This window comes from Pogonomyrmex barbatus, unplaced genomic scaffold (assembly GCF_055798465.1).
Source record: "Pogonomyrmex barbatus isolate J1 unplaced genomic scaffold, ASM5579846v1 scaffold2, whole genome shotgun sequence".
In the NCBI taxonomy this organism is placed as follows: Eukaryota; Metazoa; Arthropoda; class Insecta; order Hymenoptera; family Formicidae; genus Pogonomyrmex; species Pogonomyrmex barbatus.
Window position 1 is genome coordinate 17,343,213 of NW_028297116.1, and position 23,848 is coordinate 17,367,060.

The following is a 23,848-nucleotide window of genomic DNA, read 5'->3' on the forward strand; positions in this document are numbered from 1 at the left end:
TGCTGCTCTTTTACTTTCAAATCATCCATCGTTCTTCCGAACGATATTTCGATGACTTTTCGTTGTTAAATTTTATCACCGTTATAAGCTTTCGCTTATCTTTCCGCCTTTCCCACATCGTAAAGCTCTACGACCTCAACGACCTCGTTGTTATCAATGAAATTTGTAGCCGGTAGATGAAGGTATGCAAAAATTAAGGCTTTTCTAAGAGGCGCTACGCTGCCTCCCTCAGGATTGAGGTCGATTTTCGGTCTGTGCACTCGATGATGAAACCGACACGGTCTCTGCCCCGGGCTGCAATAAGCCTGGTGCCAAGAATAAAGGGACACGGCATTTCGGCAGCGGCGGCAGCAGCGGCAGCAGCAGCAGCAGCAGCAGCAGCAGCAGCAGCAGCAGCAGCAGTGGCAAGCGAATAGTTAGAAGGAAGTAGACAGCCTTCGAGTGGTTCTTGCGCCGAGTATTCCTCGACGGTTTCAGCCCGACACCGTTTCAGTTGTGTATAAGCAGCCGACCGTTGAACGTGCCTGCAAGAAACGGCGTTAATCAGCACCATCCATGGGTTATCAGCATTCTCGTTTTTTCATTATCTGGATATAATCAAGCACCGAGCAGCAAAATTGATCGCGAAAAAAGGTACGTGCGTACGTGTATTTACGCTGTTGCTGGTTTTTGACACATTTTTCAATCCGCCGATCAGTTGTTGATCTTCCTCGACGTATCTCGAACGTATCTCGAACTCTATTTACCATTTTGCAATTTTGGATAATAAATGAATCTTATGCTTCCTACCTTTTGCTTTCTCTTTTGAAACCGGTGAGAATAAGTCGAAGATGAAGATTTCGCGAGATCGAGATGACATTTTATCATATGCATTGATTATCTCATAATGTAAGAGAAATGATTGAAATTACAGAGATAAAAATAATGAAATCAATGTGCTCCTATAATCATATTGTTACGGCAATTGGATTAATCTGATCTAAAATATAAGTTTTACATGTGAAGTGTATCATCATTCGTTAATAGAAGTCAATATACAAAGTTTGCTTTTGACTACGTTCCGTAGATTCCGCTACACGTTTACGGAAAGTTTCGTATTTTCTTAAGTAATTTCCGAGGTATCTTTGAAGGTATTGTTGTATAAAAGTATATTATCGTCACATAAAACTTCAAGTTTATCTGTGATAATTGAAGTAAATACAGTACTTTACGATGATATAACTATTACCGGATACTATTACAAAATTTTTATTTTTAATTTTAGTTCTGATAGACATAAAGGTATAATTTATCTGTATCTGTAGATAGAAAGTTTCCAAGAATTATATAGGAAAAAAAATTTCCAGGAATCCAATATAATTTCCTGCTAAATAGATCAAGTTTAAAATAAAGAACATGAAGAATATTTTTTGCACAAATTAGAATAAAAATTTGAAATAAACTCTTTCTCTTTTAGCATGATTTTCAGGATTGATTTATAGATCTCTACTTTCATTAATTCTTTTGGATGCATAAATTTTTATCTTTTTTCTAAATTATTTTCTATATCAAATATTGTATATAGATATACATACAAATATCAAGAAGATTAAAGACTTTACACAATGATATTTAATTGAAATAATCGTAACTGTATTATCTATTGCATCTGTTTAATAAAAGATGAATGATAAAAGATTAAACTTAAATTATGTGTTATCTTAATGCTTAACATTTCCAATTTTAATTACGATATTTTTATAAAGATTTTTGTATTATATCATTATTTTTCACTTATATTATTATTTTTCTATATTCTATCTTTATACTTTGTTCGATGATTAGGTAATTTAATTTTGCTAGTTATCAGAATATAAATTTTATTATAAACAACCATCTGAATTTATTTACCTTTGCTATCTTTTTGATGCTCAATTTTGCTTGTCATCGTCTTTTCTTTTATATTCGGACTTTTTACGTAAATAGTAAGTCATTTTTGTGATAGACGTCCTTGTTTCAGCTGTCACGTGAGAAAACTCGCATAGTTTTGTCGAATGTTTACGTTTACGTCGACAGGAGATAATATTTTTTTACGACAATATTTGCCACTTGTCGCTTTCGTGCAGATAAGTTTCGTTCAGGCAGTTAGCTTTAACCGCAAATACGTCTATCTTCAAAGCTTTTTCCGCCGAGATCACATCGTTTTCAGCCGCGTCAAGCGCGCGATATGATTTTCTGGCAAGTGCCAGGATTGCATTTAATGACGCACTAGGTCTAGGCGACGAAATAAAGTTGTTTACAAATATGATTCGATCGGCATGAGGTACGGTCATGATTTCGCAATGTACCATTTTATAGATGAGGCTCCGGTAGATGGATATGGTCGGAAGCGAAACTGATCGATTGCACTTTTTGTAAATTTTTGATTTTGCAACCAAGGCTAATACTAAGGCGTAACTAATTTGTAATATCATCACTTTTCTCTTCTTTTCGTTTCACGAAATTGATCGTGCTTCTAAGGGACCTTTATATTCCAATGTGACGCAGCGAAAATTTACAAGATAGCAATCCTGTAGGCTCAATCCTTTAAGCATTGTATCTGCGTATCCTAAGATATCATGCGTCTATCACACGATACAATTATGCATTGCGTCATAATATGCTTCATTGCACCTTCATAAATGTTATACACTGAGAAGAAAAAGAACATTTTTCCCAGTAACGCACTTCAAGGATAGCAAGTACAACGATTTTAATTAATGGCAGAAGTGGATTGCGAGAATGCGATAACTTTGTAGGAAGCAATAAAGCAACTGAAGATTAGAAGATTAGAAATACTTCCACTAAGAATGGAAACTTAAATGAAATTTTTTTTGTAGTTTGTCGCTTTATTAAGATCGCGTTACGTGACTTATTCTCAGGAACGATATTTTCATTATAGAGAAGTGAACGTGAGTGAAAGTGAATCTAACTTTTCGCATCGCGCGAATTGAATTTTTTTATAAGGATAGACGAGAAGTACGTTGTACGTGAATTATCGCAAAATAATGTTGGCTTATCGTAGATGACATTTCATCGTGATTATAATTTCATATCGTTGATTTGTCTTACGAATTGCTTTCTTCGAGAGATATCTATATACACTTGCATATATATATATATATATATATATATATATATATATATATATATATATCGCGTGTCCGGAACTATTTGTGCGGTGTGTCACGCACTATCTCTGAAATATTAGACATCAAAATACAAACGAATATTCGTCATTCCATTGCGAATCTCATTGAGGTACTCACAGAGATAATTAATTTCCGGCGAACTCTTTTTAAGCCATCTCTATCATATTTTTCCGAGTTATCGAATGCTTCAACTTTTAAGGACGTTTTCGGGCTCCGAAAATTATTCCGTTCTCAAAGATTCGAAAGTATCATTTCTCACGCAATGTGTTTTTATCAGCCATTCTAAATAATTATCTAATCGCATTTGATAAGTCCTGAGTAGAATCACGATCGCATTTTAATTGCGGTTTGAACATCCTGACTTCAACGAGATCCGATAAGTTTTTGCGATCGCCATTATCTACTTGGAAGAGATTGTGTTGCGAAGAATCTCGCCTTAAGCTTCCCCTCCTAAAAATTCTCCCTCTTCCCTGCGAAAGTAGAAATGTCGAATGTTTATTGGCGATTTCGACGTAATCGTCGCTCGCGTCTGATAAAGGCACACGTGATCGGGAGGCCAAAAAAGAGCCGGTGAAACGCTTCTATTTTGGTATCGTCGCTAGAGGCGGTTACATTGCCAAAAAGTGAATTCGCGTCGGTCAAAGCAGACGCTGTAGCTTCCTCAAGGCGCGACACGTGACAGTGAGTTTAGATCGTTTGTTGCCCATCGTGAGATCGTGGAATCACAAACGTGATCGTGAGTCCAATTTGACAGATACGACCGACGAAGATAAATCTAATAATACCGCAGACGATTCCGATGCAATTATATTTCTCGTCGTGACTTAAGAGACTTGATTAATTGAGTGACACATTACCCTGCTTAACGCTGCTTTACTCAAAATAATCACGTGGTCGCGGCACATTGAAAAAAATCCTCTGACAAATTACGACAGCAATTACGCAATGATTACATTAAGTTGACTAACTGAATAAGTACGACGTCAGCCTGTTTATCGTTTATGATTGTGATTAGCTTACAATAAAAAGGCAGAATGCAAATTTTCGGTGAATGATACACTATCCTCTTTCATTGTGCCAGTATAATAAGGCACGTTTTATGAAATTTAATTATTTATTTTTTTATGTTTTTTTTTATATTTTTTCGCCATATAATATATACATTTCTTAATGTATAATATTTGATTATATCTATTTAATTCACACGTGTAATCTTGTAATTGATTCAGATTTTGATTATTTAACAGTTTTTTAATTGATCTTATCTAATCACACTTTAACTAAAAAGAAAGAGAAATGATAGTACAAACACGTTACCTCAATATTATCTTATTTTTTAAGTGCTTAATGTTCGCCATAAACGTAATCATAAATTTTAATGTAAGCACAATTTCATTTGCCACACTTGCGTTTGTTTACACATGAGCGTCAAATTAAACGGAAGTAGTAGTGTAACTAATTCAAGTACACTTTAGATATATAGTTTTAAGAAGGATAAACGGACGATTAACCTTCAGAGAAATTGTATCGTCACGTTTGTTGCCTTTGCTCCGAAATCGCGAAGTCCATTTGTATTATAATCAAATGATAAACTGTATTCATCAAATGAATCATTTATGAGTATGCAAATAACATCACGATTTAACGCGGTACATTACGTTTTAAAAAACAACATAAAAAGAGAAAATATATTCATTGTTTACATTTACAAAATACGAATGCGCGCAATGTTCCCGAAATTTTGTTCCCGAGATGTTTGCATATAAAATATAAATAAATGAAGAGTATAGATATAAATGAAACAATTACGTCGAAAATTGATTCTGAGATCGCATACTTCGGGTCTGCGTTTGCTTCATCATCTTTTATTTATGCTTGCTTATTCTCTTGGACTTACTTCCCTCCAGCTGCATCCCCGATATCTCTGAGGCAGTGGAAAATGTCTTGTCTAGCATAATTATCTGCTTAATGAGCAAAATCGTCTTTACTACTTTTATGCGAAACGCTTGAATCCGGTTAAGGGTCATGATCTGTGATCTATTAACATAAGAAGAACCGATAATAGATTACACATATTCCATTCGCGTGGATTTTATCTAAAGCAGACAGTCGTATCTTTTCCTCCTATGTTTGATGCACGTATTTCACAGGTTATTTTTATATTCCATCAATTAAAATACTGTTTCTGTTATATAAGTTACTGCTAGCGGGTAGCATTAATTTGCACAAATTTGCAATTCCCGACGCGCGTTATCGACGGCATTATTTCTTCCTCATCGATGTGCTGCGCGTTCTACGAGTCATGTCGAAGTAAATCGCTCGATTGTTATCGCCTGCCTATTGACTACGTTATCGTTGGCAATGCTAAAGTTTCGGTTTTAGACCATGATATGCCTATCCGGCGATTAAGCGTCGGTATCGTAAAACGCCCTTACGTCAGTAAAGCGTCGTAAATATCTCGTGTTGTTCCACTTGCGCCGGGTGTCAATTCGGCGCTTCCACGTGGCGCATACGGGGTTTACATTAAGTATATAATAGCTTCTTGGGTTGTAACCTAGAGGATATCTCGATTAAGATCGTTTTACGCCACTAAAAGTAAGTAGCGCAGGAAATGATTACCGCCGCGTTTTTTACATGGCAATTAATATATAAGGTCAGCCCTTTTTATTCCGCTCGAAAAAACGCCGCCTGATGGCGCCTTGTGTTCTTCCGCGTCGCAAGAGTTTCGTTCATCGAACGTAAACTCACCCCATTTTTATCACGTAACAAAGATTAAACGGTATCGATAAATTTTCTTTATCTTTCTTCAAAATATATTTGTTATTAATTTTTAATCTCCATCATGTCTCACAGATAAAAGAAAAGTAAAAAACTTTCAAATTATAGAACAACTCATCAAATTATAGATCGATGATTCATTGCAAACAAATAAATCATTTATAAATCATTTAATTACATTGGAATTTGGAAATGAACTCATTAAAAAAATGATTATAAATAAAAAAATGATTATAAATCGTTTGTTTCTAATCGCGCATAATTTATCAGCGAGACGTCATGATTGAAGAGCAATACTTAAAAGAAGCACTCCAATTATGACATTGATCGATTTGTTTATATTGAAAGTATCGATTATCTTGCCGAGCAATTAGCACAAAAAAATGAAAAGAAATGATTGTATATACACGTATTATCAAAATGTAAGTTAGACTTATTATATTTCTCTCGTATCTCATACGTGCTCGCAAGTGAGTTTCCTACTTTTCTTTTTTTTTTCTTTTTTATTTAATATTTTAACATTGACCTTCGTCATGCAGAATTAAATGCTGTGCACGCTATGGATTAATTAAGAAGTCAATCAATAAAGAGATGTGCAAGGCGCATTCAATTGGCGAAATGTTGTTAATAACGGAATAATACCGAGGAAATCGGTTTTAATCTGTCTCCATTCGTCGCAATCAAGTTTTTAGCGAGAAAAGAAACAACGTATGACGGAAGAGCGCAATCCGCGTAAAAATATATACTTACTCGAGCGATACTTTAAGCTGATGACGGACATACGTGGCATCTGGCAGACCGATTACGTATATATATATATGCTTTTCATTCATCATGTTATTGTCATAATATGTCTAGACAATTGAACAAAAGACTTTTGCGTGATGTATCTTTAACATATGTATCGTTACAAGAAGCGCGAGTTCAGAGCATCGGATTCGCGAATAGATTCGTGCGCAAGAATAGAATCTTGATCGCATTTCGAGGCGCGAACTATGCTATATATATTTTGTCTCCCAAGTTATTGTGTGGAAGGTATAGACATGTGTACACACCACACACACACACACACACACACACACACACACACACACACACACACACACACAATTTTGCCAAACATTTTCATGGTTGAGTCTTTTAAAATAAAAAGAATTTTAATATTAATTGCTTACTTCTTATTGCGTTTTTCTTACTTGCCTTTTTTGTTAATTGTATTTTGCAAAACATTGTAATATATTACTTTATACTCTTTCTACTCTAAACTACCGTACGTTCTTAACGTTCGGAAACGTATTTATACTGTTTTCTTATCTCTAATACCTAATTATTTTATAGATGGAGATGAACAACAGTCCAGTTTCCGTGACCTCGCCGAAGAAGAACTCCGTTCATGGCGATGAAACAACTTTTAAGCAGTCACTTGGGTGAGTCTTAACATTTTAACATAAACAATTCTCGATAATAATCATATCATTGTAATTTTTTTCTGGTAAAAAGATAGAGAAGGTGTTTTCAAGCTTTTTTTTGGGTTATATGGCATTTATAAATTATAAGCTAAATTATAAGATAAATTATAAGTCTATTCTTAAAGATATTATGACTAGCGGTAGCAGTTAGTGCCAAGTTCATACGCAGCAAAGTAAATTTCTTAACATGAGCCACTGATATAAACGGAGTTCATATTTTTATAATTTAGTAATGACTAATTGATTTTATGTATATATAGATTTTATGTATAATATAAGTTTTAACTAGTCTTGATGGAAAACTGAGGTCTAATTATATAACAAAAATAAATTTAATTTTTACTTCCGTGCTTTTTGAACGAAGGTGCAACACAAAGTTCGAATGTGTAATTTTTATTTAAAAAGCATTTATGGAACAGCGTAACAGAATTTATCTTTTTATGTGATTTCTCTATACTCTTTTGTTATTTAAATTATATAAAAGAACATAACAAATTATAGAAATATAAATAAAAAAGATATTAAAAGTATTTAATATTTTAATTTAATAAAGCATATTATTATTGTTATATCATTTAATAATTAAGCGATGTAATCTTGTCAAGATTTCGTATATCATTTTGGTCGTAAGACCTTTTTATACAATTTAGAATCCGCGGCAGAATAGGCATATTTTTATCGCGCAATAGCATTAAAACTACTTTTGAAATTAAATGTTTGTCAAATCAAATTATAAAAGATGGTATAACAAAAAATCATAGAAGATAATGTAACAAAAAATGTTGTTATTATTATATTAATTTGAATAGTATATTTTTTCGATTAATATAAAATTTTTTTAGATTACTATCTACATTATTTTTTGTTCTTTATTGATACAATGTTTTAATATCATTACTTTTTTATAAATTAAAATAAAAACAATATTATTAATATTGTTTTGTGCAACAATACTATAACTTTATATTATTTATAAAAAATTAGTTAGTTGATAAAACAATATTCTTATAACAGGCGTCTGTACTTGGTGTTTTTCTTTATTTTTTTTGAAAAGATAATTTTTAAAACTGTTTGATTAATAAGTTTCGTTTTAATAGAATTATCTATTATGTGATCAATAAAAGGTTGATTAATATGAGATGCCTTGACGGATAGTAATTGCACGAAGTGCAGTTAGTGCAGTCGCAAGTGTGCGACACTTAATTCTGATTGAACACACCACGTGAAGAGTACGATTTAATTACTTCTTTAAAGCTAATTTAAACTCACCGAGTTACATAATTACGTGGACAATCGTTAAATAATGTTACAACAACTAATATTATGCAACTTGTTATATGCGTGCTTAAAAATCATCTTTGTTGTAATTAATATTCGAAATAACTATTTGTTACGAGTATCTATTAGTTATCATTTATTATTAATCTAATTTGTTTTTATTTTTAAATGTTTGTATGCATGTGAATAAAAATAAAATATGGATAAAAATAAAATAATAAGATATATATTGGCAATTAATATATTTGTCGATATAAATCTGGGTTGTAATAATTCAAAACGAGATGTCAAAATAAAATAGAAACAATCAATAAATGTCGGGCAAATCTTTGCCTTAAATTTGCAGACATGCTATTTCAAGTGTCAGACCATTGCCAAGAATGACATAGAATGACATTGTTCTATTGGTGTGACCGACATGCCTATCGTATTCGTTAGGAAAATATTTTTTCGCTGTATGTTTTTTCATTTGCGTCACATTGACGTCGTCAACGTTAATTGTGAAAATTCGACCACTTTTTGCTTGAAAATTGCGGCATGCATGTGCAACATATCCGGCGATTAGTACTGTATATATGTGGAAAATCACGTAAAATATCAAAGTTATTATTAGATATACACATATATATATATAGCGCGACAATCAGTTCAACTATAATTATACTGTTTTTATCTTGATAAAAGAGGTATAAAAAAATATAGTTATTTGGAACGATCTAACGATAAATTTAGCATACAAGATATTTAGTAATTTATTCTGAAATAATACATAATCTCGAGTGTATCTTTATCAATTCTCATTTGATTATAGAAATGGCGGGACGTATGGAGCATTCCAGTCGAAAGATCCTATTCTGACAATCGAGAAGAGCAACGATGCTCTTAACAAGAGCGGAAGTAATGAGCACAGTATCACCGTACATCATCCGACCTCGTAAGTTTGATCGACATTAACAAAACAGTAAACTTTTATTAATAACAAATGCAGAAGGATTGATAGCAAATCGTATTGGCAAAAATATTGACGAGGCTCGCGTTAACGAAGAAAGCGAAGATCACGCGCGTCGTGTATCAAGCGATGAAAATGGTGTCACGTACCTTAAGAGTGCAAACATCTCTGGAGAAACAAACAAATTTTGCAACACGATAAGAGTGATATGGCGACAAGGATGGCACGTGATCGCGAAACATACATACATATGATTTCAGAAGACGGAAGAGCGAATACGTTATTATCTCGTTACTCGCTTACGATATCCCGATAAAATACCTAATTCACCGTATTTCCACGCAAACCATCGTAACTACTTTTTTCCGGGAAGAGTCACGCTTTGTCAGAATGTGACATTGTTTAGGCATTGATTGCTCGTTGCAATTTTCTGACGGATATCCCAATTGTGTAAAAATATTTTATATATATAGATGGATTGGATATAAGCGAGACGTAACGGAAAATTTGTCTTTCAATTATATTGTAAAGAATTGAGAAGGAGGGGAGGGGGAGAGAGAGAGAGAGAGAAAGAGAGAGAGCGTACAAACCACACCCGAAATAAACGTTTTTGGCATAAGCGTACATCGATTCGCGTAATAGCCACATTTAACTCATCATTTGTCGCCTTATCGTCATTAGAAATCGCAAACAAAACTAAGCTAATTTTAGTATTTCAAAAACTGATTTAAAGTGATATGACTTACTTGAATTAGTTTAATATTATTTTAATTTTATTTTGAAAACAAAGTCTTTCATTTACGGAAAGAATTTCGTGAAGCTATCGAATTGTATAGCTATAATTTCGACTTGTATTATTTATGATCTGTACTATGTATATTTCTGTTTAAATATTCCATAATCAGATACATAATCGTATTGCAATCGTATTAAATTAAAAATACTGCAGTTTCTTATATTTATTAATACATTTATTATTAATATGGCTAAATCATGAGAATTATAATTACAAATTGCGGTTTTTATATTCTTGAGCAACTTGTTTATTTGTTCAAGAACGGCAACTATTCAAATTAATTTGTATTAATAATTAAATGATATCCAAGAGATGCGTTTAATAATTCTAAGCAAACGAAATCAAGCAAAGTCGATAACTGACAGATTCCCAAGAATTCCCATCACGCACACACATACACATACATACCTTATATGATCCCTTTTTGATATATTTAAAAACGCATACGGAACATTTATATTTACATTTTGATTCATAATTTTATAATCTTTATAATGCCCGAAATCTCACTTATAACCGATGATTCGTTTTAATCTGCATTGCCGCGCAGATATTGAATATCGCATTGAGTCAAAAATAAGTCAAAATGCGCTAACGAACTGGAATTGGACAACTGCAGGTACCTGGAAACCATGATGCATCTGTTCAAGGGTAACGTTGGCTCGGGAATCTTTGCTTTGGGAGACGCTTTCAAGAACGCCGGATTGTTGCTGGCACCTCCACTGACGATCCTCCTCGGTGTCATCTGTGTACATGCTCAACATATTCTCGTATGTATATATATATATATATATATATATATATTCTCGTATGTATATATATATATATATATATATATATATAATTAATCCATAATTATTAATCATATTATAAATAAAATGACAAATGATAATATGATTTTTTTATTGCAGATAAATTAAATGTAAAGAAGTTAATAATATCTTTCATAATAAAATATAACTCTCGGGGAGTGAGATTACAAAACTCTTGATATGTAATATCTCTTGCAGATTCAATGCAACGAGGAGGTGACACGACGTGTTGGTGATGGCACCAATACAAGCGGATTCGCTGGAACTGTGGAAATGTGCTTTGCTACTGGACCCATCAGATTTCGTAAATATTCGAGTTTTATGAGGTGCGTGATGGATGAAAGAGCCAGAAGAAAGAAAGTGCGGAATAACAAGAAACACCAGCTCACGCAAATATTTAAACAAGTTACATTTTTAGTCCCCACTTATACAGACTTTTCAATTCGTTTGGATGCTATTCGCGTCTATTCTTTAATTTGCCCCCTTACACACGTCTATTAATTATGTTTTATGATTTCCGCATTAGCGTGCCGCTAATGTTGCATGTCATTTATGTCGCTCTCATGATTTTGTTGCAGAAAATTGGTTAATATATTTTTGTGTATCACGCAACTCGGATTCTGCTGCGTATATTTTGTTTTTATTTCCACAAACATGAAGCAGGTAAGACATCTTCCATCGGCTCCATCTTAGCTTTTTGGATTTTCACGTTTCGATATCTTTGACTCGTTCGCTGTATATGTTCATTTCTTTTTATCACAAGAAGTATGAGGCTCCCCAAGAATTGCTTGCTCAGATAACATTCGTATCTTTATTGCGTGTAATTAATAATAATTTGTTAGAAAAGACAGAAATTACGTTTTTTTTAGATTAGATCTTTTATATTTAGCAATAAATAAATATTTTTAATAAAAAAACATTACAAAAGGTTTTGTTTTATTTTACACGATAGGTATTAGACGCACACGGGATCGAGATGGATGTTCACGAGCACATGGCTGTGGTACTGGTTCCTATAATGCTTAGTACCTGGATTAGAAATCTCAAGTATTTGGTACCGCTATCTTCGATAGCAAATTTCCTAATGATTGCTGGTTACATCGCCACCATGTACATCATGAGTTACGATGTACCGAACATACGCGAAAGAAGATACGTCGCGGATTGGAACAATCTACCTCTGTTCTTTGGCACTGTGATATATTCCTTTGAGGGTATTACTCTAGTGAGTATAGACATTTTTTTTTAATAAAAATATACAATTTGTGGATAAAATACACGAGGAGCGGAATTAAATCATATTTTACTCTAACAACATTGACGTGCAGGTACTGCCACTGAAGAATGAAATGAAGAAACCTAGAAATTTCTACAAACCGCTAGGTGTTCTCAATGTTGGTATGGTGATAGTTGGCACTATGTTCGTTGCAATGGGTTTTCTGTCTTACCTAAAGTATGGTGATGATGTTGCTGGTTCTGTCACGCTTAATCTTGCACCAAAGGAAATGTGAGTATCGAAACTAATTGCACTTTGTGTGAATATAATTCATAACTTATTATCTTGTCGAGTTGGCTTGATCACCGAGCGATTATTTTTGTAACATCTTTTTTTCTGTATTCCAAGGGTGGACGGGAAAAACATCTACAATCAAATAAGGTTTTTACTTAAACGTTTGCTGTGTGATCAGATATTAGCCAAGATAGCTTTGCGAAAATTTAACACTAAATGACATGTTCGCTTCGTGCATGTTTTAATTATTAATCATGAAGTGAATCGGTCTATAATTGTTTCTTTTTTATTTAAAAATGAAATAATGAGCAATTTTTCTTCGGCTAACAAATTGAAATTTTTTGCAGCTTGCCGCAATGTATCAAGACCGCCATTTCTTTGAGCATATTGCTTACTTATGCGTTGCAGTTTTACGTCCCGATCGCGATAATGTGGCCAGGAATTGTCAATAAATTCGGTCCATTTAAGTGGCCGGTATTTACAGAGATTATTTTTCGCTCCGTTATGTGTCTTGTTACATGTAAGTACAATAAACTTTAGGAGAGTTTTATTATATTACATAAAAATTATCATAAAAATTTATCTTCTTTTTGACGATATCTTTTTTGTTAAATTTATGTTTCACATCATAAAGTTAAACGATATTTGTTTTTTATATTTTATGCACAAGATAAAAAATATTAACATTTATTTAAAATTATGTTTAAAATTTTTCATTATTAATATATTATTAATAAATGTTTATCAATATTAACTATTCATCAATATTTTATTTTGTTAAAAGAATAAATAAGAAATAAGTAAAAAACAATTTTTATGTTTTATTTCTCATATTTTATAGCTTAGTTTCTATACGTACATATTATGATTTAAAATTGACCGTTTTTCTAGTCATCCTCGCAGAGGCGATACCAAAACTGGGTCTCTTCATATCCTTGGTCGGCGCGGTTAGTAGCACCGCTCTCGCTCTAGTGTTTCCGCCGATTATTGAAATGATCGTTTGCTGGCACAACACCAATCTCGGTTTCTTCACAATCACGAAAGATGTAACGATAGTGTTGATAGGCGTGCTGGGCTTTGCAACCGGAACATACGAGAGCGTGACGGCGATCATCAAGTCGTTCAGCGAGTGAATTAAGCGCACTCTAAGCGCTTTGTACAAATTATTCTTAATTTCTCTCTTGCGAACGCGTGCGAGCGAGTTTAATGGACCATGACACCTACGGTATTTCCGTGCGCGTTTTGTGAAACTCGCGCACCTCTCAATTCTGCATGCTCGTAGATGTCATCCGGGTCTTACGGGCCTGTCGACATTAGCCATTTTAATGTACCGATAACTTATGTGTGATATATCGATAGATATAGTTGATAAGATGCAACATAGGTTGTGGATATCAGTAATTGTTAATAATCATACGTAATAACGTAAATCCCTTGAGTTTTGCATTGTTTGAGTATCGAATAATATATCGAAGTATAATTCAACACAGTAATTTGTATGATAAAAAAAAATGTAAATACAAGAGTATTGACCCCTTCACAATTTTACATGTGCAGAGCTTGCAACAGTGATGCAGATAGAATAATACTCAATAATTCTCGAATAATTCTCGATTAGTACTCGTCATTTTCAAAGAAGTTGATTTAGCGAATTGTGCTTGCTTTAATCCTATAGAAGTAAAACATGGATTGTTAACTAACGGGACTAGTTGATCATCTAACTGAAACAATAATTATGTATTAGAAAAAGATACTTGACAATTATCGCAAAAACACTTTTACATAAACAGAAATCTTGTCTTAACAAAATGTATTAGTTCAATAAAATTATATTTGATACCGCATGTTACTGCAAGATAAGCTGCACATTTCGAACATAGAAGATTGTATTATGTTTTATTTACTTACTAAAGATGACATTATTTGTGACGAGGACATATTCTGTCTAAGTACCTTGATTTGTAACTGTAATTACAATTGGAATCCTAATAACTTTTTTTTTATTGTAACGATTATTGTAACAGCGGCGTAATTGTACATTATATTTATATGCTTCAGAGTTAGTTTCACCAGCATTGATTAAATATTAATACTTAAAATCCATATCCTCTGCGTTCTAAAAAAAGAAGAAGAAATAGATTAATTAAATTAATATAGGTGAAATTAACTCTTCGCGCGATCAATATTTATAAGAGACAATAATAAGTAAGAATGTAAATGAATAGCCGAGCGATATTTAACTATATGTTATATTTTATTATAGTTTAATAGATTCGCTTTATTGTTAAATTTTTTTATATTCGCAGCGGTGCTTATGATACGAAACATAATGAACAACAAACACAGCACCTGAAAAAATGAATCATCGACTATGTACAATTTCGATATCCTATATCAACTGATATAGTTAAGACTCATCCATGCTATTCGGAGGTTCTACAAGAATCCTTCATAAATATCCAAATCCCGTAAATATTAATTATACATACATTTAATTTATAAATTAATTGCGTCGACAAACACGTTATCAATCGCGTTCTTAATTCAATATCGTAAAATATTTCTTACCAAAGAAAGAATCTCTCAATTGAGATTTTTCATTTCCACGTAAGTAGCGTACTTGTACAGTATTAATTAAAGTTAAAAAAACGACGGAAATACTCATTAACGATAAGACATGAATATCGATCGAGAATGTAAGCGGTATGACGTTATCGCGCCTCGAAGTACAAAACTCACTCAGGGAAGCTTATATTAAAGTACGTATATGTCTTATTTTCTTGATATATTTAACAGCAGTATGTAAGATATTTCTCTCAGATGCTGAGGTTGATGGAAGAGAAAGAGATGTCAATAAACATGTGGCACAACGAATTGTCTATTCATGTACCATGTGTTTCCACATTGAGCAATCTCGCAAATCTCTCCCGTTGCTTTTCTGTGAAAATTGATGCAATTATCCTCGATGTAAAATAATGTAACGTAGAAACAGTTGCGTAACGTTTGACTAAAGTTTGGTAAAACGTAAATTGTACTTGAACTATTTTTGACAGCAGGGTCATATTTGAAGGTTGGATTTTAGATGGAACGTCATAAAAGATAATTTTTTTTTAAGAATAATAAAAGCCATGATCTGCCAAAATGGTAAGATTAAATCTGACTCACTTTTTATACATTTGAGTAAATAAATTAAATTTGTGCATACATAATATATATATATATATATATATATATATGGATAATATATGTAAGAAGCACATAAAAGAAAAAAAATGTGGGAATACCTATGGAAAATAATTACATTATTACGAAAAAAAAATCTAAATTTTTTAATAGTCATTCAAATAAATAATTATATTTATTCTCAAAAGTTATATAAATTGTTTTGGAACATTTTAAGATTTTCATAGGCAACTGAAAATCTTTCTTTTTTTTCTTCAAATATTTCCATATCTTGCTTTTATACATAATTATTACAAGTGTATCACCTTTTTTTAAATTTAAATGACATTATAATTGATATAATATCAATTTATATTATGTTAGATTATAATGTAATTATTTTAGTATTTTATTACGTTTCTGTTATATAAAGCATATGAATTCTCGTGATTTTCATGATTTGAAAATCTAATAGAAAGAATCAGAAAAAATATATCTTTAAGAACTGTTTATAAATTCTTCGTTACTAGAATTGCTTATAAATTTACTTTTAAAGTTTCATTAGTTGAGTCAGACATGGAAAAAAGAATGATTGCCAAGCAATTAAACTAGAAACTGCAAATTCATTGCAATTCATGCAATGAATAGCAATATCGATAAAAATACTTTAAGTTATTCTCATAGTTTTAACCTGTTCAGTAACTGGATCGGAAACATACAGAGCATTGCGCAAGAAAACTTTTAAAATGCATGCTTTCAATTCAATTATATACGCTCACATGATATAATTAATTATGCCATTATTTTTCTTCTCAGTCGATGGAAGTTAGACACACGTTCTCATCCGTTTTGAAAGAATGCACCCGAATTACAAGTGACAGATGCAAGGAAATCAAAATGTATCTTCAACATATTTATCATTATTTTACTTTTTATGGCATATAATATATAGTAAACACCAACTAATAGTAACGTTATATCGAAATTATAATTTTCTACTTGACAATGTAACTGTTACATACAATATGCGTCATATTGTTGAATGGATAATTATAACATATTGATGTAATATCATTATTAATTGATGTTTATTGAATTATAGTATTAAATTCCTCAATATATTAAAAATATTACACTTACATATTTTTATACATGAAACGTCAGGTTACAGCAATTAGTACAAGGTGGAGGTGATCCGTCGATGATATCGAGAATCAAAGATCAGAAGCAGCAGGAGGAACAGATGCGGGAATTGAAGAGGATGCGAGAGAAGTATTTCGATGCGTTACTGTCGCGAAAAAACGCTATTCTCGCTAAACGATCGATATTAAGCAATACTAAGCTGCAGGCGGAGAAAGTTCGAGAAGAGGTGACATCGCATTTCAACCAGTATTGCGACAAATTTTAAACAAAAATATTATTTACAATCTGTAATAATCGAAAAAAAAAATAGCGATAAGTGTCGTAGCATGTTTTACACAATATTCGTGCCGCACGAAATGTCTATTGATTTAATTATACTGTCAACGTCCGCTCACGTCACTTACATACTCCTCAATTTTCTTAGGTAGAAATTATTCGTTTGTATGACACTTATCACCGTTACGTAATGAATAGTTATTTACTTTACTAACACCTTTACACGTCTAACATCCGTGTGAATCACGATGCGAATCTTTTGCGTATATTCATGTAATGTTAATAAAAGGAAATATCTCTACTAAGATTAAGATAATAATTTCTGGTTAATGGTTAATTTCTGAATAATAATTTCTGTTATTAAGAAGAAGAAACTGTATGAAAAACTAGAGAAACTGAAGCGGAGTCGGAATAGAGAAACTACGAAGGTAATCGAGAAATGTCACGCGACAGAACAAGCCGCTCGCAAAGCTCTCAATTCGATGGTAGACGAGAAACGGAAAAGAGGTATTAATAATATTTCTAAACATTGTTGTACATATGAAGATATTTGAAATAAACAAATAATCAAATTGCGAAAGCTGCCGAGATTAGCGAGGAATCCCGCCAACTGAAGTTAATATTGATTAAGCAGAAAGAAGAAGATGCGCGAAGGAAAACTCATCTGGTTCAAGAAATTAAAACGCTTCAAACATCACGATTGAAACAAATAAAAAGTTACGATCCTACAAAATCGAGCGGTCTAGGATTCCTATGTGAAATGTCCTTGACTGAGGTTCCTATAATTTACTGTTAGGCAAAATAAATTTTATAATAATAAGAGAAAGTAGTAAATTGAATTCTTTGTAGCTAAAAGAACAATTATTGTCCACAAAGATAAAGCAAAACGAAGAAATTGCACGTCGAAATATGCTCGTTCGACAGGAATGTGAGAGGAGGAAGAACTTGATGAAAAATTGTCAACAGGTTCTCGAACGGCATAAAGTTATTAATTAATAATTTTAATAAAAAAATATAATATTAATTATGAATTAAATTATGTCTAAGCTTTTTTATGCTTTTTTAGCTAATACTGAATGTTAGTTAAATCTGATGAATAAGTATACAATATAAATAATAATTATAAATATGTAATTTTTTTTAGATTAAATTTTCGCAAAAATTTAAAAGAACAAAGAATATAAAGATAAAAAATAAAAGATATGACTTATAATAATTGATGATAATTAAAAATAGTATTTTATTACAAATATGCAGGGCTAATTGTATATCATTTAATTTTCTTATAAAAATATCTTTTTTCTTGTTTGTTAAAAATTAATTTAATAATATAATATATAGTTAATTTATGCATTGTTCCATAAATAAATATCCTTAAATAATACATAAGTAAATATCTTCGCATTATTTATATTTATATGCAACTTAATCTATATAAAATTATTTAATAAAATACATAATTTCTAACAAAATAAAAATTTTAAAACTTAATATAGCGTTACCAAATTAATAGAATAAATAAATATAATAATCTTGTTTCAAATTCGCAAACGAAAGAGTTTTTTTTATGTTCACATATTTTCAGATTAATTTTACTTAACTTAATATTTCATGTCACAGCAGCAGAACTGTTCACAACGCACTCTGGTAAAAACTTGATGAAATATTTTTATTCTGGTTTGTTTTTAAAATTCTGAGTTCACTTTATATACTGTGAGTGAAAACTTATTTGTTTATAACACTAAGAAGTTAATATATTATTATATGTCGTTTTGCTTAGTTTATTACGTTACGAGTTATATTGTGTGATGTCAAGAAGGATAAATAAAATCTATAACAGAACATATTTAACAATTTTCCGGTAACATATATCATCTTTCTCCAAATCTGTAATAATATTGTTTAATAAAAATAAAAAGTTAGTCATAGAATATATAACAGAGCATTATTTCTGATTCCAATATAATTGTGCTTATAAAGTATAAACAAAAAAAAATGCATCAATCCATAAAATCTGTTTCTAAACAAAACGATCTGCAAAAGGTAAGAAATATTAATATGCAAAATTGTGTAAAGTGTCTTTCTATAACATTTTCGAGAAAATCATATATTATTTTAACATTATAATTTTAAGGATTGTTCACATATATTAAAACATAAAGAAATAATAGATGACGAGGTTCAGATTGATAATGAATGTGTTAATATTGGGAAATTGATTCTAAACAATCTTAAATGTAAACCGGATTTTATTGGCCAGGTAATATATATATATATATATATATAAAATAAAATTTATTCCGCATCAAGAATTGATAAAAAGATATTCAATTATTATATCTATCCAACAATATGTTTGTCTGAAAAATATCTTAAAAATATCTTTATAATGTTTTTAAGATACCTTTTAAGGTATCTAAAATGTCATATTTGCTGGTTAAATAAAATATATTAGATTATTTAATAGGAATGAGATTGAAATATTTTCCAGGTTGACGCGGCGACAGGAAAACAAAATACATTTTGCCAAATGAGAGAAAAAAGCATAAAATGCGCTGTATGGCTGCGAAATTTTGATATTCTACGAGGCGACATAATAACGATATGCACAGATAACCAGATGGATGCCTATGTGCCATATTTCGCAGCATTATATCTCGGCGCTATTGTAAATCCATGGCCTAAACAACAAAAAGGAATAAAATGTAAATTGGCGAATTTCTTTTCTGAATTTCTCTGTATTATTAATTTTCACGGTTATGTGTCTGTCTTATTACTCAATTTACTCATAAATACCAATATTTGTAGCAAGTACAGAACACTATCTGACGCGAATCATCCCGAAAGTAATCTTTACCGATTATGACAATGCTGATAAGATTAACACTGTTATAAAAAAGAAAAGAATCAATATAAAAGTTATAGTTTTTGGTACGCATGAGGATAAGAAGTTCGAATCTCTCGATGTAATTCTGAGTGGCAAAGAATTGAATATGATTGCTGTTAATACATTTGCCTGTGTTAAGTTAAAGAGTAATAGAGATCCCGCAATAATACTCTTATCTAGTGGTACAACTGGTTTCTGTAGAGATGTGGAAATTCCTCACACAATTTTCACAGCTTTATCGAATAACGAGGTGCCATACATGAAATTTGGCCAAATCGGCTTGTGGTTTGAATCCTTACATTGGATCATTGGTTTGTTACTGACTGTTCGTGCTATAATTTCATACGTAACAGTAATTAAAGCTTCAGAATTTGATGATGAGCATCAACTGTGCCAAATAATAGAGAAGTATAAAGTATATAGCAAGAACATTCAAATATCACTCTGATAAATTAGTATGAAATTAATAAATAATAAATTGATATAAAATGAATTTATTTCAGGTGGATTGGGTGTTTCTTGAATCTAGTACGAGCAATAAGTTGCAAAAATATAACGTTTTTCAGAAGTATAAAATTCCTTCTTTGGGTACAATCATATTCGGCGGTCCAACGATCAAACAAAGCTTTTATGGGCGTCTTAAACGTGTACTACCAAATGTTTTAATTATTCAAGTATATTGTGCGTATACTGATTACAATTGTAATCAACAATCAGCACATAGGCCTATATTCTGAATCCTCTCTTGTCGAAAAGAGAGTTCAGAATATGGACCATCATATAATGATTGAACTTGACAAATCAATATTTCCAGACTTGCCTGAAACAGGCATTCTAGCTCATCAAGAAGTATTTCGAATGCTTGAATCTAATAGTTCCATATGTAGAAATGTTAATTTGATAATTACGGATTTTGTCACTAAAGAACAATTGGGTCCGAACAGCATCGGTGCGATTTGGTGTCGCTCGCCATCCATGATGATCGGTTATTACAACGATTCCAGAAGTACAAGCAAAATTATCGATAAAAATGGTTAATAATTTTTTTGGATTAACATTGTAACTTCTTGATGCATAAAACTGCTTTTAGAAACTTAACATTAAGCAGAAAAGTTTTTATCATTTTCACTTTTTTTAATTTTATGCGAATTTTACGTGTTTGAATTTTAAATTGTTTGTGGCGAGAATAGAGGAAGAAAAACAAGATTTAATATCTCTGTATCTTCTGATCTAATCTTTATATCATAGAAACATATATGGCACATCGTAGAAAGATTATATTATTTATCTTATATCTGTAAAAGATATAATATTATAATGCTTTTCAGGATGGTTTCGCAGCGAAGATGTAGGCTATTATGATAATAATGGGAATATTTTTGTCATCGATCGTGTTAATCGACTTATTAGATATAGACATCACTATATTTCGCCTGCAGAAATTGAAAATATATTAGAAACTCATCCAAATGTGTCCGAAGCTGTCGTAATAGGCTTACCGCATGATTATGATACTTTTCGTCCAATAGCATTAGTTCAGCTAATACCGGAAACAGAGGTTAAAAATTAGTTATTTTATATAATATCAAATACTATTGTTTTTAGGAAAAATATATATTGTACTATAATTTAGGCACATGAAGATGAGCTGATAGAATATGTGAAAATAAACGTGGATTATAACTGGAAGCGACTTCATGGCGTTTTTTTTACGAATAATATGCCACACATTGCAAATAATACTATTGATCGTGTGACTATTTCTCAAATGTTGCAAAATTGTTGTACATATTGTGCATGAATATGTTTTAATGAATTCAACTAATATTAAAACTCATGAGTTTCAATATTAAATCATGTAGTAATATGTATCTATTAATTTTAATGTAATAAAAAATGTAATGCACTCTCTAATGTTACTCCAACCAAATTCCAATTGTGAAAAGAATTTACGAAAATAAACATTTTTATTTGATAATACTTAATAACATATAATTTTTTTATATATAAATCTATATATAGGATTAGAAAATTTTTGTAATACAAATGTAGCATATTAATATTTCATATGTAAATATATAAATAAATATATCTAAAAAAATTACTGTTATATTTAATATAACAATAATGAAATATAAATCTAGTATAAATAATCACCTTTTATTTTTTAAGTTAACTAAAGACAAATCATAATAAATCAAACTAAATTTACAAATAGGTACGTATTTTTAATTTTTATTTTTTTAACATTAAATTTTATATAATATTCAATAATATTCAAATTTACATTTAACATATATCCCTACAGAAATTAAATACTTCGCTAATGATTAATTACTTATTTATGAGTATTAAAAATGTATAATTCCTAGTGATTCAATTAGTGATTCAATTAACAGAATTTGTAATAATAACAAGTACTTTAATGTTCAGAGCAAATTTGTTAACATTTGTTATATAACTTCAAAAAATTATTCAGAAATAATCTCTTTCTCTGATTTTTCTTTCTTAAATACTTCCTAATATTTATTATTTAATATTTAAAACAGTAATCTTAATAATTATAAAAAAAACTATATTGATGATAATTATAACGAAATTAAAGAATATAAAAAAATACAATTTATTAATGTATATATTTGCAATATATTAATTTTACCCAGAATTAAGATGCAATCTATAAATGAGATGCAATTTATAAATGAGATAATCATCTTAATTCGTTAGATATAAAGTAGCATATTTTAATATGTATATTAGTTTGGATTATAATTATTTTTTACGTTTGTCTTATAAATATTCGATAAAAATGAATGAGGTTTGTAGCACTAATATTTCACAGAGACTAGACTTAATAAAAGTGAGATTTATGTGATTAAGCATACGCAGTTGAAAATAATTACTAGCCAGAAAAACATTAGACTTGAATAGGGTCAGAGAATACTCAACTCAAATCATATTTATATTTCTCAACATTTTTAATAGTAACAATTTTTTACGACAAGAATGAAAAGTTTCTTTATATATAACGGAATCAAAGATCATTAAGATCAAGTTAGAATGTTCCATTAAAAGAGATCATTAAGGTCAAGTTAGAATCAAGTTAGAATTCCACTAAAATTAAGGACGTGTTTTAAAGTCACACTGCATTTGAAGCTAACAAAGAAGTGTATACAAAGTGCATACAAGATAACATTAACGATGAACATTCCTTTGAAGATACCTGACGAAGAAATCTGTATGCAGGAATAACTAAAATTGATAGCTAATAATATTTCAAAAGAGTACAAGTATTCGTGTAGTGATGTATAACTTTCAGAAATTCTACATAGAGATACTACATATAACAGTACTACTACGTATAACAGGATTGTAAAAGAATAACAAAGAAATGACTGAACACTCATATATTTGTGATGGATTACACTATGTTTTGCATTAAGAGGATAAGTCAAAAAAATTGACATATTTTATAATTTTATAACATTTTATAATTAATAAATTTTAAAATTGACATATTTTATGTGAAAGTTAAACTCTTGAAGAATATATTTTAGAATTTTATTTTGATTTAAGAAAAGACAACGAAGTTATTGAATAAGTTTCTGAAAATACATC

General features: G+C 30.8%; 4 protein-coding genes and 1 long non-coding RNA gene across 7 annotated transcripts; 4 read left to right on the top strand and 1 right to left on the bottom strand.

The window, feature by feature from the left end:
• Positions 1-492: 492 nt before the first annotated feature.
• On the top strand, positions 493-15,636 carry LOC105423961 (proton-coupled amino acid transporter 2). 3 transcript variants are annotated; one of them, XM_011633971.3, is made up of 11 exons: positions 493-633; positions 7,287-7,375; positions 9,507-9,629; positions 11,060-11,210; positions 11,451-11,578; positions 11,831-11,915; positions 12,205-12,477; positions 12,581-12,759; positions 12,877-12,909; positions 13,110-13,282; positions 13,654-15,636. In XM_011633971.3, exons 2-11 carry the CDS (start codon positions 7,287-7,289, stop codon positions 13,893-13,895), a joined length of 1,476 nt encoding a protein of 491 aa, XP_011632273.2. In that variant the 5' UTR covers positions 493-633; the 3' UTR covers positions 13,896-15,636. The 3 variants fall into 3 exon arrangements, with proteins under 3 accessions (XP_011632273.2, XP_011632277.2, XP_088932021.1); XM_089075895.1 differs by lacking the exon at positions 493-633 and adding an exon at positions 3,702-3,851; XM_011633975.3 differs by lacking the exon at positions 12,877-12,909.
• On the bottom strand, positions 4,391-7,051 carry LOC148936722 (uncharacterized). Its single transcript, XR_016138995.1, has 2 exons — positions 6,699-7,051; positions 4,391-5,207 (listed from the first exon to the last, which is right to left on the bottom strand). It is a non-coding gene; the product is annotated as an uncharacterized LOC148936722 (long non-coding RNA).
• A 1,062-nt stretch (positions 15,637-16,698) lies between the features above and the next one.
• Positions 16,699-17,534, top strand: LOC105423962 (uncharacterized). The gene is made up of 2 exons (XM_011633976.2): positions 16,699-16,823; positions 17,089-17,534. The coding sequence occupies exons 1-2, from the start codon at positions 16,744-16,746 to the stop codon at positions 17,330-17,332; spliced, it is 324 nt and encodes a 107-aa protein (XP_011632278.2). The 5' UTR covers positions 16,699-16,743; the 3' UTR covers positions 17,333-17,534.
• A 183-nt stretch (positions 17,535-17,717) lies between these two features.
• On the top strand, positions 17,718-18,358 carry LOC105423969 (uncharacterized). Its single transcript, XM_011633981.2, has 3 exons — positions 17,718-17,850; positions 17,925-18,118; positions 18,193-18,358. Exons 1-3 carry the CDS (start codon positions 17,826-17,828, stop codon positions 18,337-18,339), a joined length of 366 nt encoding a protein of 121 aa, XP_011632283.1. The 5' UTR covers positions 17,718-17,825; the 3' UTR covers positions 18,340-18,358.
• A 430-nt stretch (positions 18,359-18,788) lies between these two features.
• On the top strand, positions 18,789-23,540 carry LOC105423970 (uncharacterized). The gene is made up of 8 exons (XM_011633982.2): positions 18,789-19,386; positions 19,478-19,603; positions 19,835-20,048; positions 20,152-20,645; positions 20,734-20,911; positions 21,045-21,263; positions 21,559-21,788; positions 21,864-23,540. Exons 1-8 carry the CDS (start codon positions 19,339-19,341, stop codon positions 22,029-22,031), a joined length of 1,677 nt encoding a protein of 558 aa, XP_011632284.2. The 5' UTR covers positions 18,789-19,338; the 3' UTR covers positions 22,032-23,540.
• The last annotated feature ends 308 nt before the right edge of the window (positions 23,541-23,848 follow it).